Source organism: Lynx canadensis, chromosome B4, assembly GCF_007474595.2.
Source record: "Lynx canadensis isolate LIC74 chromosome B4, mLynCan4.pri.v2, whole genome shotgun sequence".
NCBI classification, from domain to species: domain Eukaryota; kingdom Metazoa; phylum Chordata; class Mammalia; order Carnivora; family Felidae; genus Lynx; species Lynx canadensis.
In genome coordinates, this window is record NC_044309.1 from 117,423,815 (window position 1) to 117,441,321 (window position 17,507).

At 35.7% G+C, this 17,507-nt stretch overlaps 1 protein-coding gene across 3 annotated transcripts in view; it reads left to right on the plus strand.

The window, feature by feature from the left end:
- The window catches only part of NEDD1 (NEDD1 gamma-tubulin ring complex targeting factor), a 51,696-nt gene that overhangs the window by 19,316 nt on the left and 14,873 nt on the right, over positions 1-17,507 (plus strand). For 2 of the 3 annotated variants that reach the window (XM_030323454.1, XM_032594028.1), the window contains 4 exons: positions 10,075-10,304; positions 11,711-11,912; positions 12,294-12,489; positions 17,070-17,198. In XM_030323454.1, the coding sequence (XP_030179314.1) occupies positions 10,075-10,304; positions 11,711-11,912; positions 12,294-12,489; positions 17,070-17,198 (757 nt within the window). The remainder of the gene's footprint in view (positions 1-10,074; positions 10,305-11,710; positions 11,913-12,293; positions 12,490-17,069; positions 17,199-17,507) is intronic. The other variant, XM_030323455.1, reaches the window with a different exon arrangement.

Consider the following 17,507-nt stretch of genomic DNA (forward strand, 5'->3'; position numbering starts at 1 on the left):
TCCTTACTACCGTTTATTGTGTCTCAGGCACTGTGGTTATTGCTTTATATTCCATTTTCTCATTTAATTTTTGCTACTCATTTGTGAGATGTATGTTATTCTCATTTTATAAATGAGGACTTTCAGATTATAAGACTTTTAACTTAGTATTTTGAAGATCTACTCTTCAAGAGTGGTAGCACTGTTTTCTTTGGAATCTCTTTCTATCTCAGGAACAGCTGAATATTTAAAGATTTGAGAATCCAAAGCTTTTGGAAACTTTGCAGTATTCTCTTGTCACTTCACAGATACTTTAAAATTCTAGGTGACAGATAGGTCGCTGTATTGTTGATTTTCAAAGGATTTTCATTGATTAGTTGCAGAGCAAAACTGAATTTAAATTATCTTCTAGTTGAGGAAAACCGTAATGCTCTAGGCTTATCTCTTGTGCAAGGTCACCTGAGATTTTCACATACCTGCTGCCTCCTGCTAGCACAGGTCAGCAACTCTATAAGATCTTTTGGTATAGTTCTGTCTCTCAGGTCCCACATTTATTTGGAGAGCTAGCTGTGTGAACTCCGGCAAGTTACTTAATTCTCAAGCCTCCTTTTCTTTATCCAGTGAAAATGAGAATATACTTTCAGTAGAGTTGTGTTTTTATTTGTTTGTTTGTTTGTTTTAAGGGCTAAATGAGATGGTGAATGTGTTTAACATAGCTCCTAATGTTTGGGTAAAGATCAGTGAACTTCAGTGTGAGCTTTTAATGAATAATCATATTAAATCATTAAAATAGCTTTTGTGATTTACTTTCCCAAACTGGTGTGAATATCTTTAGGTTTAATGTATTCCCTCAAAACACCTGCTAATTTGCCAGTTGTAACTTGCCCTCAGTAATCATGTTTTGTGTTTTAGACTGACTTAGAAAAAGGAAAGCTTTAAAGAAAGTGAAAAAATTGAACTGGAGTAATTAATTTTTTCCCCTTTCCCTGGAGCGAATGTTTATATATTTTTTGTATACTGTATTATTTCATTTTCCTCAATACCTTTAAAGCCGAGTGCGTGGGCTAGACAATACCGGTTGGTCCCTGTGTTTGTAACTATGCAGTTCCAGTTTTCTTAGTGAAGAAAGTTAAATTTTCATGATTCTGCATACTTATGTTTCCCTTATACAGACAGGCATCATAATTGAAATCTTTGGAGTGATTTTTTTTTCTCCTACAAATGGTTTCATTATGGCATACTTATTGGTGACTAGACGCATAGACTCGCTACTTGAGCATTCATTTAAAAGTTTTTTTTTATTAGAATTCATTTAAGATTTCAAATATATTAAATATTCACCTCTTAAACAGTGTTCATAAAAATGTTAAGTCTGTCAGAAAGTTGATATAATTCAACTCATATACTGTTACCCAGCCCAATTTCTGTCTTGATCAGTTTTACTCTAAGCAGGGTCTAGGTTATTGAGAAAAATAGTTGATAGGGGACATCTGATGATTAAAATGTAAAATTTTTGTTTCTCTGAACAATCAAGAATTTGAAATCTTTAAAAATTATCAAACTGGTTTCTTAGCAAAAGTGACAACCGTGGAGTGTCCATGAATCTGCATTATACTGAATTTTGTATCAGAAATGAGATTGCCTATATTTAGGTCTTAACTTTGAAGTGTCTGAGCTGAATTGAAGCTATTAGTTTTGTGCGGATCACAGTGTCTTTTCACAGGGGAAAAAGAGCCTTGCTGCCTCTGCAGAACTGCCGGGGCTGACAGACCTCCCAGGTTACAGATGCATGTTGCTCTTTGGCAGGTTCAGCAGCACAGGCTCTCAAATAGGTTGACCTGTGTTGCCTTTCCCAAGCTGCAGTCCTTTTCGAAGATTTCAATAGGAATCTAAGGAATCAATAATGATCCTTTTTTTTTTTTCTTAAATATAATTTATTGTCAAGTTAGCTGACATACAGTATACACAGTGTGCTCTTGGTTTCCAGAGTAGATTCCCATGATTCATTGCTTACATACAACACCCAAGTGCCCATCCCAAAAACGATCTTTAAATGCAGCAGGCTTTTCATGAGATTTTAAATATAATGTATTTTAGTAGATGTTAAATTTTATTCAGTGTGATTTTTGATATTTTAGGTATAGATCTTTTAAGTTTTAGTAAGCCTGTTTGAATCGAGTCTGGTAAATGTAAGTAATTATTAATTACACTTAAAAATAACAATTATTTTTGTCCAGAATGAGTTTAATTTTAATTTGGTTAACTTGTTTGCTTATATTTATACCTGAATTTCACCACTCAGAGTTTGACCACAGAGCTTTATATCTATCAAGTGATCTCCTTGATGTTCTATAAGAGCATTGATATACAGTTTGCATGATAATATGTGCTTGAAGTATTTTCTTAGTATTTGTATATATTTGTCTAGTCTATATATAGTATATTCTTTGAGCAGTTTTATAATTGTCGTGTTGGCATAAAATAAACTTCTAATCCATATCTTTAATATTTAAAGACTATTTTTTTCCTTCTATATTTCTCTTCCAAATTTTCCTTAATGGGAAGAATGTTTTCTTGCAGTGTTACTATGTATATCTATCTTCCTTCCATAGTTAGAATCATTCTGTTGGTCCAGTCTTGTTTCCTGCCTTTTTCTCAGTAGTGTTCCATCCCAAGTATTCTCATTTTACTAGTCTTCATAACCATAATTTTTTAATGGCTCCATAACATTCCATCTTCAAACACCACGGTTTATCTAAACTTTCCCATATTTTAGATATTTTCCAATATTTTACAATCACAAGCACCCTATCTATATTTATTAATATTATTTCCGGTTAATATTATTTCCGGGGGCGCCTGGGTGGCGCAGTCGGTTAAGCGTCCGACTTCAGCCAGGTCACGATCTCGCGGTCCGTGAGTTCGAGCCCCGCATCAGGCTCTGGGCTGATGGCTCGGAGCCTGGAGCCTGTTTCCGATTCTGTGTCTCCCTCTCTCTCTGCCCCTCCCCCGTTCATGCTCTGTCTCTCTCTGTCCCAAAAATAAATAAAAAAACGTTGAAAAAAAAAATTTAAAAAAATAAAAAAAAAATAAAAAAAAAATATTATTTCCGTAAATATGTGTTTTCTGTTTTTGACTTTTTCTGAGATAACAAATTCTCTTTCAGTGTAACTCAGTAGCAGGCTCACATTTTTCTTCCTTGAGGAGCTCGAGTGTGTTACTCCCATCAATTTTGGTCTCAAATGTCTCATGATAATTTAAGTATTTTTTTCCTTATAAGTCACTTGTTCTTTCACCCTAGATTTCCAAGGGATTTTTTTTTCTTTAAAGTCCAGTAATTTTACAGGGCACCTAGGTGGCTCAGTCGGTTAAACATCTGACTCCAGCTCAGGTCATGATCTCATGGTCTGTGGGTTCGAGCCCTGCTTTGGGCTGCTGTCTGTTGCCAGCACTGAGCCGCCTCCTTATCCTCTGTCCCCCTTTTTCTCTGCCCTTTCCCCACTCGCTCTCTCTTTCAAAAATAAATAAGCATTCAAAAAAATGAATAAAGTCCAGTAATTTTATTAGATTATGTCTTGGTACTGATCGTTCTGTATTGCTATTCATAGGGACATGGTGTGCTCATTTAATATGTTGTTTCAGATCTTTCAGGAAAGTTTTCTTGAATTATATAGCTTTTAGTAATTTGTTATTTTCCTTATGTTTGTCTTTTCTTTGTTAGATCTTCTTCAGTGATTTATTACTTTCAAATCATTTTAACTTTTTCCTTATTTTTAATTTTCAGAAATTCTTTCCTTTTTGTCTGTCTTTAAGGTGTTATCTATTGTATTTAATCATTCTTGTATTACTTTTAAATTAGCCTTCATTTTTGAAGAGACTTTAAAAATTTCTAATTCTTTCCTAAGTTCTAACGTCTCATTTCTGTTTTCGAATTCTGATTTATATTGTTTTTTTTAAATGTCTTGTAACATATTATTTTCTTTCTGGTCATTTCTTGAGAACGCCTTTCTTTTTATTCTCTTTGTTCTCATAATAACTTTGTATGGGATTTATCTGCAAAGTTAGTTTCCCTGAACTTCTACACAGGGGTGGGGTTCAGGGTATCTTTTCTAGCTTTACAGAGCTCCCTCTTGTTTTCAGTTTTGTTTTTTGGTTTTTCTTTTTAATGGCAATTTAATTTCCGAGGTTGCCTGGCTTTGTTCCACTCACTTACTTGTATGTGAACTTTTGCTCTCCTTCAGCTCTGTTGACTCCGTCCTATTTAGGTTTGCTTCCACTCCTAACAGTGTGTCCTTAATGTGGTGCCCTGATCTGGGAGGGAGGTGTCTCAAGTGGTCAGTTTGGGGAGTTCATTGTGGTTAAACTGCTCTAGCTTTTCAGATCTTTCTGCAGATCTCTGTGTAGTCCTACTAATGCGTGGCTATTCCTGGTTTCAGCTGGTATTGTCAAATTTGTCACCATGTTTTTTTTGGAATACCTATTTGGGGTGATTTGGGGCTTTTCCCGTTCTTAGATCTGTTATTTCCTTCTGCTTCCTTTTGCACAGACACGAAGGACTGTGAAGGACTGTGGCTGCCAATTGATTTACCAGCATGTATTTTGGGGCTCATGGGGATACCTGATAGTCTAGTTTTGTTATAAATGTTCATGAGATTTTAGTTTTGCTATCTGGGTTGCTATCTGTCTGTAACACACACACACTCAGACACTTACACTCACTGTGCTGGGGATCCCCAAGAGGAGGTTTGATGATTCACTAGGAGGACTCACAGGACTCAACATATAATCATACACATGGCTATGATTTATTACAGTGAAGTACAAAGCCGAATCAGCAAAGGGAAAAGGTACACCAGGTGAAGCCTGAGGAAACCAGGTATGAGCTTCCAAGCATCCTCTTGCAGTGGAGAGAATGTTCTTAATTTCTCCAGCATCAAATTGTGACAACATATATGAAACACTGTCTACTAGGAAGCTCATTAGAGACTCGTTGCCCAGGTTTTTGTTTTTTTTTTTAAACATTTATTTATTTTTGAGAGAGGGACAGAGTACAAGCAGGGAGGGGGCAGAGAGAGAGGGAGACACAGAATCAGAAGCAGGCTCCAGGCTCTGAGTTGTCAGCACAGAGCCTGATGCAGGGCTTGAGCTCAGGTACCATGAGATCATGACCTGAGCCAAAGTCAGATGCTTAACCATCTGAGCCACCCAGGTGCCCTTCATAGCCTAGGGTTTTTATTGAGGCTAGTTGTGTAGGTACCCTCTGTGTGCCATATATCAAACTTTCAAACTTCCAGAAGGAAAGCAGATGTTCAGCCATGGTTCAGCCGTAAACTGTATCTTTTATACAAACAGTTTAGGCGTGGTGAGCCACTCTTACCAGTAGTGGAAACTTCCCCAAATCCCAGTTCCCAGACAACAACCAAGGGCCAACTCTGAAAAGTAGGACTTGTTAAGGATAGACAGCCCAGACCTGCTTGGTAAGTCTTTTCTGCATGCATAATCACACACACACACACACACACACACACACACACACACACACAAATGGAATTCAGAGAGATTCAGAAACTCTGCCACTACCATAACCAGCTTTTCAGAGTCCTCCAGTGAAAAGGATTTTGATTAAGCAAGACAAATATGTTCAGATTTCCAGTTTTGAAGAGGTTACTGCTGTAGTAGTGTGAAGGATGATAGTAAGCCACTAAGAATGGAAGTGGGCAGTAGCTCCAGTGACAGTTAATTAGTGCTTGAAATGAGACTCTGGAAATTAAGAAGAGCAGGGGGATGGAGTTGAAGGGATATTGTATATGTTTATGTATGTGTGTACAGGTACACATATATAGAGTATACAGTATATAATGTATATACGGTGTCTAATATATCTATATATGTATATATAGGTATTAGAGATTATAAAACTATAATAAAATATGAATGTACAGTCTTATCTCTGTGAAGGTAAGGCTTTTCTATGTATAAGAACAAAGTTATAAGTCAGGGGAACAAATTTGATTAAGTACATAAAACAAAATCTGGCAAAAAGCAAGATTTGAAAAAATTAACAAAATTGAAAGGAAAACGGGGAAATATTTATACCTATGAGAGCATTAATGTCTTTATAATAGGAAAATCAATTGCAAAATGGGATTTAAAAAGATCTTAATAGCCCAATAGAAAATAAACAGAGTAGATTAATGGGCAGTTCACAAAAAAAGGAAGACAGATGGTCATTTAGCATTTTTCATCCGAGAACCTTTAAAGCATGAACAGCAGTGAAATACAAATTCTTTCAGAAATTAGCAGTTTTTAAAAATGATAATAGTTAGGGTACTTGGAAGTTGGAAATAACCTAAATGTCCAACATTAGATTATTTAGGTAAATTGATATACTAATACATTCATGTATTATCCAGCTGTTAAAATCATGTGATAAAAGTATTAGTGACAACACCAACTTCATCTTAATAAAGTATGATCCCAGGTTTTCTGTTTATACTTTACTGGAATTCAAACAAACGTACATTAACACAGAAAAATATTTAAACAGGGGTGCCCGGGTGGCTCAATTGGTTAAGTGTCTGACTTTGGCTCAGGTTATGATCTCATGGTTCATGGGTTCAAGCCCCATATTGGACTCTGTGCTGACAGCTCAGAGACTGGAGCCTGCTTTGGGTTCTGTGTCTCCTTCCCTCTCTCTCTGTCCCTCCCCTGCTTGCACTCTGTCTCTCAAAAATAAACATTAAAAAAATATTTAAACAATAAAACTAAGACTTATTTACAACAAAACTAAATGTTAACCAGTTTTTCTGTAGGTGGTAGGATTATGGATGGTTTTTTCTCTTCTTTTTTTTTTTTTTTTTTATGGGTGTTGTTTTTTTTTTCCCCCAAACATTTATAGCAGGTGTCAACAAACCATGACCCAATAGCTGGCCATTAGTTTTGTAAATAAAAATTTATTGGAACACATCCGTGCTTATTCATACTGCTTTTGTGGCACAACAGCATAAAAACATTTACTATTTGATCCTTCGAGAAAAAGTTGGCCAGCCCCAGATCTAGAGTGATGTATTTTTTATATTTAGAAACATATATTTCTCCACAGGCGTATACATTCTTACATAATAATAATGTGAGAAAAAATAGTATTGCTGCTTTATAGGGATTTTTTAAATAAGGTTCTTGGAAATGTATTTTTTTTCTTAGAAGTAGCTTGAATCTGGAGCAACATAGGGGCTTAATAAGTGCTGCTGATACTAATATGTATTAGTACTTATTTTAAATATAATTTAGCAGATTAATAGTTTGGGTATCCAGGATTATGGATACTCTCTTAATGATACTCTAAAGGCATCATGATTTAATAGATGTAGAGACATCAGCAAGACCTCTTTTTTCAGAGAGATAGAGGGGAAACCATTTAAAGAAGTCAGTGTAGCTACTTACGGGTTTTTTAAAAAATATACACATGTCAAAGATGGTCAGATGGGTGCATAAACAATGAAGAATGAGTCATGTGAGAATAGCGGTGATGGCTACTATGTCCCTGGCTCTGTGCAGAAACTATTTAATCCTCAGAACAACCTTGACTGCAAAACAAGAGTGTTTTCTATTTTGTAGTTGAGCACACTGAGGCTTGGCGAGTGTAATTTACCCAAGACCTGCAGAACTTGGCTGAAACCCTACTTGAACCCAGGTTATCTGAGAGGAAGATTTATGGTTTTCTTTAGCCTTTTCCTAAAGAGTTGCCATACAGGTCCACAGAATATAAAGCAAACTTGGAATTTAGGATTTGATTTAATCAAGAAATACATTTTTAACTATTTATAAAGTTTCATTATATAAAGTAGTAAGCTTCTTGTTCCTTGCTATATTCAAATAGATTCTGGATGACCATATTTTAAGGACTCCTGCTATGACTAAGAGGTTGAATTGTATGTACTTTGAGGATCTAGGAGGTCTGTGATTTTATGGTTTTATTTATTTATTTATTTCAGTTCTGCCTGTGTATTTAATTCAAATTTAGATTTTATGAGGGGCGCCTGGGTGGCTCAGTCGGTTAAGCGGCCGACTTCAGCTCAGGTCATGATTTCGCAGTCCGTGAGTTCGAGCCCCGCGTCGGGCTCTGTGCTGACAGCTCAGAGCCTGGAGCCTGTTTCGGATTCTGTGTCTCCCTCTCCCTGACCCTCCCCCGTTCATGCTCTGTCTCTCTCTGTCTCAAAAATAAGTAAACGTTGAAAAAAAAATTCAAATTTAGATTTTATGAAGGACCCTAACTATATGAACTCTTAACATGCTGCAGAATTTTTTAAAAAATTGTCTTATGTTTTGATGGGTTGATATGTGACTCTATAAACATCACAATTCACCAAAAAATCTCTGTGTCTTTTATATAGTTAAGCTGTGAGTAGTGTATTTTTTCTTGAGTATAGACCAGAGGAAAGATTTGGCTATTTGAGTGGATATACTTTTCCTCAACAAATATGCAAAATATAAACCAACGCTTTCTGTTTGTACTCTAATCATATGAAAATGAGGAGCCAAATTTAATGGACGACCATAGTAATTATCTTACCTTGGGTGTCTGGTAACAAATACTCCTTTTGTTTCCTTGGACAGAATTTGTTTTGTATTATTCCTAAATATTTTAGTTGTCGAGGGCTGTTGTATCTTATGTTAAAATATCTTAGAAGATAGTAGTATATGAGTTTTTAATACGTAGAAGCTAGTGGTTTCAAATCCTTTTGGAGTGTGATAGATTAAACTGGATAGAAGAAACAAACAACCTTCAGATTTGACTTTTGTTCTGTGCCAGTTTTATCTGGAACCTATAATTACATATATATATATATATATATATATATATATATATATATATGGCTACTATCTCCTAGTGACTGCTTTATTGCTTTATTCAGTACTGTAACTTAACTCTTTGAAGATGTCTTAGAGCCAGTTTCCCACTCTGGATTCTACTTTTGTTTTTTTAATTTTTTTTTTTTTTCAACGTTTATTTATTTTTGGGACAGAGAGAGACAGAGCATGAACGGGGGAGGGGCAGAGAGAGAGGGAGACACAGAATCGGAAACAGGCTCCAGGCTCCGAGCCATCAGCCCAGAGCCCGACGCGGGGCTCGAACTCACGGACCGCGAGATCGTGACCTGGCTGAAGAGATCGTGACCTGGCTGAAGTCGGACGCTTAACCGACTGCGCCACCCAGGCGCCCCTGGATTCTACTTTTAATTTCTATGTTTATATTGCTGGTTCTGTGCAATGAAAAATTAGTTTAAATGTAAAATATTTAATCCTCTGCTCAGTGAATGATAATATCAATACAAGTTTGAAAGCAACATTTTAGTAAAAGTGGATAAAATTCATCCAGTTTTAATTCAAGACCTGTTTACTCAAACTGAATCTTTGTTTATTCTGGTCCAACAGAAACTAGAAAGAGAGTATGTCTCCACTGCCCCCAGGGAGGAGTGTTTAGAGAAAGGCCAGTATTGCCCTCAGGCTGATGCCTTTGAAAGAGTGGATATTGTCCATTCCCAGTCTATAGTGTTGTCAATTATTTCTTTGTGATTTAGTTAATTTTTTATTATGCTTCAGGTGTTAAATTGCCAGTACATCAGATGCTCAGATTCAAACAAATATATCCAAATATCTAAGATACATATAGAAAATAAATTTGAAATATTGCTCATTCTCTGCCAGTGTTCTCTTACACTTGTTCGTGTTTTAGCTGTGATTGGCTACTACTGGGCCTTTATGGTAGATGTTCCTAATCCTGAGGAATTAATGTAGTAATCTCAACATCTTGTATTTTTCCTCCGCAAAAGGGGAGATTGAGGTAGCTCTATTCCAAGATAATAAAATCATGACAGATTTAATTACTAGAATATTGGTATGTATTGGGGTCATCTTATAGCCCACTAAATGATTTTATGGTTGTCATAATTAAAACCTGTTACTCTATAAACCAGAGAGGTCCTAAATCCCCTGTGAATAGTGTGGTTGATGGTTGGCCATTATTTATATAGTTTATATAAAATGTTCTTATGAATGCTTACAGTTACATAAAATTTATTCTTATTTTCATAGTCTGTTCGGCACTTGAAGTACTCCTTGTTTAAGAAATCACTACTGGGCAGTGTTTCGGATAACGGAGTAGTAACTCTCTGGGATGTGAATAGCCAGAGTCCATACCATAACTTTGACAGTACACATAAAGCTCCAGCTTCTGGCATCTGTTTTTCTCCTGTCAATGAATTGCTATTTGTGACTATAGGCTTGGATAAAAGAATCATTCTCTATGATACTTCAAGTAAGAAGTAAGTGTGACATGATCATTTCTTAATTTAGTAACAAATAACTGTAATCTCATTAGCAGGCATATTTGTGATTTGCATAGACCTCTGATTAATGTTTGGGACATCTAAAGTTTGTGTACTTGATATCTAAAAGATAAAATTTTCTCTTTTTTCTCACATGCAGAAAAAAATAGATGAAATGTGGGTGTTCTTTAGAGTACATCTGGATGATGAATGTTAAGAATAGCATGTTAATGATTGCACATCTTTATTTTAGCACACAGGCATAGTATTCTTTTTCAAAAATACAACTGAATATATTTTTTAAGGCAATATGATTAATTTGCTTTAAAATTAATTCATTATCTACAGCAATGTTTCTAAACTGCTAACATTTTGGGCTGGATAATTCTTGGATGTGGGGTGTGGGGGCAGGGGGTGGGGTGGCTGTCCTGGGTATTGTAGAATATTCAGCAGCATCCCTGGCCTCTACCCACTAGATGCTAATAGTATTCCCCAAATTAGCAAGAGTAGCAAAATTGCCCTTAGTTGAGAACCACTGATCTAGAGCTAAAGGGTATGTAATCTTTTAAGTATCTGGGTCAGTTGTGCCTTCTTTTCTTTCTTACAGTTATAGCTGTGCTTGGTTAGCTGTTAAAAAAAAAAAAAATGGTTATAAGAGTGCTATAGGTGTATTCAAAACACCTAACCATATCTAAAGATTGTGTGGAAGAAAATGGTAATGTTACTACTAGGGAAGGACCCACTATCAGCCCTTGTTAAAAGTTTACTTGTTTCACTTTCTTCTTTTTTAAAAATTGTTCTGTTTTACTCTTTCTTGTTAACTAATTTGCTGAGAACCTTAAGAGTCAGTAAGCATTTCTCTCGTACACCAGACACTGTGGCAAAAAGCTCAGCTTCAGCAGATCAGTATCCATATTTCTGTATTGGCTTCATGAGGATCAAGCTACATGGATTGTTAGCTTTTTGGTCAAGAAATGCACAGCTGCTCCCCTGTGATGAAAGGTCATAGTCCTCTTGAGACTTGAGCAGGGCAATAAATGGAAAGGGGATACTTAGGGCCTCCTTAACCCTGAGACTAGAACCCTTGTTTGTGGAGTAACACCAGGAAGTCTGTCACGTTCACGGTCAGAGTAGTAATTACTCAAAGGAATACATATTGCTTCTGAAGATGTAGAACTTAACCTGTTGGAAGTGAATAGAAAAATAGAATGGTGTGTTCAGCAGTTCCTTTATCTGCCATTGTATTAGAAATGTCTCTAATTCTGAATTTCTGCTTTATGCAAATATTTGGGATGTGTATTCTAAGTAACTTTGGTTTTGGTCGATAGCTGTCTAACGTCACATATGCTTGTATACCTGTATATACTCACATACCTACATAGACTTTGTTCCCCTTTCGAAAGGCTAGTGAAAACGCTAGTGGCCGATACCCCTCTAACTGCAGTAGATTTCATGCCTGATGGAGCCACTTTGGCTATTGGATCTTCCCGTGGGAAAATATATCAATATGATTTAAGGATGTTGAAATCACCAGTTAAAACCATCACTGCTCACAAGACTTCTGTGCGATGTATAGCATTTCAGTACTCCACTGCTCTTTCTAAGGTAAGGTATTTTCTTTCTTTTGATTATTTTGGATTTTACTAAATAAGTGTAACTCAGAATATGGAAGTCATATTTTGTCCATTAAACACATTGTAGTTTTGCTTTATGATCATTCTTATATGAAAGCATTTTAAATAATTTTGATACAAAGTTAGTTGATACTTGGTTTTAAACTATTTTTTTGTCCTTAATTCTTGTATTTCTTCAAAAATATTTTAAAAGCCTTTTTGGTTCAGAGGGAAACTCTCAGATTCATCAGCAGGCTTAAGATTTGTAAGGGAAAATATATGTATTTTTATCCTAACAAGGAATTGATAAAATATTAATGTATACTATGGAGCATTAGAAACCTGAGCTTTTAAATATTCCATTACATTTCAGTCAAGTTTAAATAAAGGCTGTTCAAATAAGCCCACAGCTGTGAACAAACGAGCCATTAATGTGAGCACTACCAGTGGAGGAGTTCAGAATTCTGGAGTCGGCCGAGAAGCAGCCACCTCTTCCACTGGCACAGCTCTCCCACAGCCCATGACAACAGCTGGGGGAAAAGGAGCAGTTGCTGTTCAAGACAAAGCAGGTAAATGCTGCTTATGCGTTTATGGTATTCGGAGTTTCCACCTGGCACCCCACCCCAATATATATTATTAGCACTTTCTTCGAGAGCCTAGAACTCAAATTCACTTGTGTATTTAAGTAAAATTATTAGTAGGTGGTAAAAATGGAAGAAGTGACCATTTTAACTTGAGCTATAAATTTTTTAAAAATTAATGAAAGGTACTTAATCTATTTAGCTAAACTTTTTTTTTAATGTTTATTTATTTTTGACTGAGAAGGAGAGCACAAGTGGGGGAGGGGCAGAGAGAGAGAGGGAAGCACAGAATCCAAAGCAGGCTCTAGGCTCAGAGCTGTCAGCCCAGGGCCTGACGTGGGGCTCAAACCCAGGAACTATGAGATCGTGACCTAAGCCAAAGTCGGACGCTCAACCGACCGAGTCATCCAGGTGCCCCCAGCTGAACTTTTGTTGTAAGAAATATTATCTTACAAATAGAGTAATACCAATTTAGAAATTATCCTTAATACCACTCCAGACTGGATGTCTTGTGTCTTCAGATTAATCAATAGAGAATATGATTCTTTGATGTTGTCACTTTGATTTGAGCTCTGAGTTACAAAAAAAGCTATTAGTGACTTCTTTTATTTCATATTTCATAACAAAGTAAGTCAGGTGATGAAGTGAATTTATTCAAGTGTTGAATAGTGCCTGGCACCTATTAAGCAGTATATTAGTAGTTTGTTAAACAAAAAGAAACAAAAATGTTGTCATTTTTAAATAATTTCTTCTATTCCAATAATCATATTGATAAAATGGTTCTTAAAAAATTCATTTAGACTTTGTGAAGGTGTAATATGATGATAAGCTTCCCTGTTTACTATAGAGAATATTCTTTTTCTCTCAATTCCTGAAAACGTTTTTTTTTTTTTTATTTTAAGTTATGCTATACTATCACCTTACAACATATTTTTTAAAAGCCTGCATGGTATATATACCACTCTGTTTCCAAACTAGTCTCATTAGAAATGGATGTATCCATGTCTTTTTAAGGTTTCAGGACAAATACTTAACTTGGACACAAGTATTGGTTGGTACCTTCTCAGCATGAGTTTATGATTTTCAAGTAGAAGCAAAACTTTGTTAGCCTTGATAGTATGGAATAGCTTTTTTAAAAAAATAGTATATATATTCATTATAAATTTTCTGTTAATATCTACATCATCCTTACATAGAAGTCATTACATATTATATAAAAAAATAATTAGTTCTTATTTAAGAACTCCTGGAAGCAAATATTATTGCTATATACTTAGAAGAAGAAATTAAGTTTGAAATATAACTTTGAGTAATGTTTGCCAAGATGTTGAATTAACTATATTATGAAAATTGTCACTATTTTCAAAGATAATTTTATTATTACTGATTTTGTTCATATTTCCAGAATTAAATAAAATAAAGTTTCTCTCATTTACTCTGAGCTTTATGAAATCTCACTGTTATTCATTTAGTTTTTAATAAGGAAACTCATGTAACGATGACAGCATTAATTAGGCAATGCAAGACTTGGGTCTGCAGGGTCACTGATTAATGATAACTCTTGGCTGATTAGCAAAGTTTCTGACAAAATGAATGTTTGCCCTGTACCCACAAAGAGTTAGAAACTTTTATTTATTAATTTTATTTTGAAATAATTGCAAACTTATAGAAAATTTTAAAAAATAGTATAAAGAACTCCTGAGCTCTAGTATACTCTTCAGCAGATTCACTGTTTTATAAATTTTGCCACATTTGCTTCATCGTTTGCTCTCTCTTACATACACATACATGTACGTTTCCCCGCTCTGAAACAGAGAGTTTGTTAGACATAAGTCTTGGGTCTGTGACTTCCTACTAGGATGACTTTGGGCAGTTTTTTTAACCACTTTGAGTCTTATTTTTTCTTCCATAGATAATATTTAACTTTTAGCGATATTATGAAAACCAGAGAAAATATATCAGTAGGCACACAATAGGCTCTCAGTAAATTATGGTTTTACTAATACTGTCATCACAGTTTTCATCATTACTATTACTATTATTTTAAACTCCCTAAAATGAGTCTGAGATTTGAAAAAAGTTCATGTTGCTCTACTAAAGGCGCCAACCAGTGCATTCCCACCAACAGTGCAAGAGGGTTCCCCTTTCTCCACATCTTCACCAATACCAGTTGTTTCTTGTGTTGTTGATTCTAGCCATTCTGACCGGTGTGAGGTGATGTCTCATTGTAGTTTTGATTCATCTTTCTCTGATGATCAGTGATGTTGATCATCTTTTCATGTGTCTGTTGGTCATCTGCATGTCTTCTTTGGAGAAATGTCTATTCATGTCTTCTACCCATTCTTAGTTGGATTATTTGTTTTTTGAGTGTCGAGTTTTAGAAGTTCTTTACAGATTTTGGATACTAACCCTTTATCAGATATGTCATTTGCAGATATCTTCTCCCATTCCGTAGGTTGCCTTTTAGTATTGTTGATTGTTTCCTTTGCTGTGCAGAAGATTTTGATTTTGATGAAGCCCCAGTAGTTTACTTTTGCTTTTGTTTCCTCAGGTGGCATATCTAGAAGGAAGTTGCTGTGAGTCGTGTCAAAGAGGTTACTGCCTGTGTTCTCCTCTGAGATTTTAATGGTTTCATGTCTCACTTTTAGGTCTTTAATCCATTTTGAGTTAAGTGTATGGTGTAAGAAAGTGGTCCACTTTCATTCTTCCACATGTTGCTGTCCAGTTTTCCCAACATCATTTGTTGAAGAGACTGTCTTTTTCCCACTAGATTTTCTTTTCTGTTTTGTTGAAGATTAATTGACCATATAGTTCCTTTGTGGGATTTCTGTTCTGTTCCATTGATCTGTGTATCTATTTTTGTGCCACTACCATACTGTTTTGATCACTACAGCCTTGTAGAACTTGAAGTCTGGAATTGTGTTGCTTCCAGCTTTGCTTTTTCTTAACTCTAGAGAACAAACTGTTACCAGAGGGGAGGTGGGCCGGGGATAGGTGAAATAGGTGATGAGGATTAAGGAGGGCACTTGTTGTGATGAGCACTGGGTCTTGTATGGAAGTGTTGACTCATTATATTGTACACCTGAAACTAATATTATACTGTATGTTAACCAACTGTAATTTAAATAAAAACTTATAACAAATAAAGAACCTTGGGTCGCCTGGGTGGCTCAGTTGGTTGAGCGTCCGACTTTGACTCAGGTCATGATCTCACGGTCCGTGGGTTCGAGCCCCGCGTCGAGCTCTGTGCTGACAGCTCAGAGCCTGGAGCACCTGCTTCAGATTCTGTGTCTCCCTCTCTCTCTGCCCCTCCCCTGCTCATGCTCTGTCTCTCTCTGTCTCAAAAATAAATAAAAAACATTTAAAAAAATTAAAAAAGAATAAAGAACCTCTGCAGATTTATTGCTAGTGCTCACTTTCAGTAGGAAACAGCCATTTAAGAAGTAAAAACATAAGGCTTTAGCACTACTTCCAAATGCTACTAAACTTCTGTTTCCTAAAGTTCGAGAGGCTAGAGTTATGCATTCATAATGTTTAACGACCTAGAAGAAGAGAAAATTTCTTCTTTATAACAATTCAACTCTTGGTGTAAACACTTCAATGATAGTGGTGTACAAATGTTCGGTAATATTTTAACTTTCTATCAGGTGCTATTTTAAAAGTTTATTTCATTTGCGAGACTTGGACATTTTTGGATATGCTGGCTGTTCTTTGTTTTTATCCTAGCTTTTCAGGATCTTGGGACCAAGATAGCAAATAAAACACTACTTAAATGATAGTGTAATACAGTAACATGCTACCAATTAAAACACCAGATTTTCATCACAGGTCTCGAATTTCTAGAACTCAGTCCTCAACCCAGAAATGAGCAAGAAGCTACTGAGCTCACAGAGTTCCTCTTCCAAAGTCCCTGCCCTAATCCCTTGCATTATATACTGGCAGGGAAAACAAAACCGTGTGGCTCTTTATTATTGTCTGCTATGCTATTCTTTATGAGTTTAGTATTCTGGTTTCCTTCCTTCTAGTAAACTATCCTGAGGCTAGTGAAGTCATTTGAGGTCGATAATACCGAGAGCATGTTAAGGTTCCACTGTTAGTGAAGGAAAAGACAGAAGAGGGCAAAAAGAGATCCATTTACTGTTAGGGAAAGGAACTAACATTACTTGAATCTGCTGTGTGTCAGGCATCATGCTAAATGCTTTATAGACTTCTTTAATCATTTATAGATGATCATAAAAGTGAGTCTGTTCTAATAGAAGTTGGTTGTGTTCAGTACACTGTTTCAGAGGGTAGCAAAGTATATAAATTATTTTAGAAAAATTTCATCAAAAAGGCTAAAATAAGATGGTATTATGTAAATGAATAGATTATTTGCTTTTGAGGAGCCCTTCATTACATGAAAATCATGGTTAACTGAGCTGTTGTTATATTATTTTGTTTTCCTGATGCTCATAGTTGTAATATTACCAGTGATATGGTAATGCATTAATTTTTAAAACTGAGCTTCTGATGATAAATTTTTTTTTGGCTGTAGTAACATTTATTTTTATATCTAATTTTCCTATAAGGTTTGCCTCGAAGCATAAACACTGATATTATATCTAAGGAAACGGACAGTGGGAAAAATCAGGATTTCTTCAGCTTTGATGATACTGGAAAAAGTAGTTTAGGTGACATGTTTTCACCAATCAGAGATGGTAAGTCTTTTCAGATCAGAGGATCATGTTCTCTTGCTGGCAGTCATTACATTTTTAGTCTCGCTAAAAGATGTGGGTAATAGCTTCAGTCTGTTTCTGTTCATGACAGTTGCTAATTTTCTCAGTCCCTGGGGTGGTATCTTTTCCTTTGCCCTGATATTTCAGATGTTACCATTCTAAAGTATACGCTTGTCATTTTCACATGGGAACTATGCAAATAGCTCTCAAGTTAGCATTTTAATTTCCACAGAAGTGTCTTAAAGGAAATTTTGCCTCCATAAGCAGTTTTTTAGTTTCTAATAAATCTTA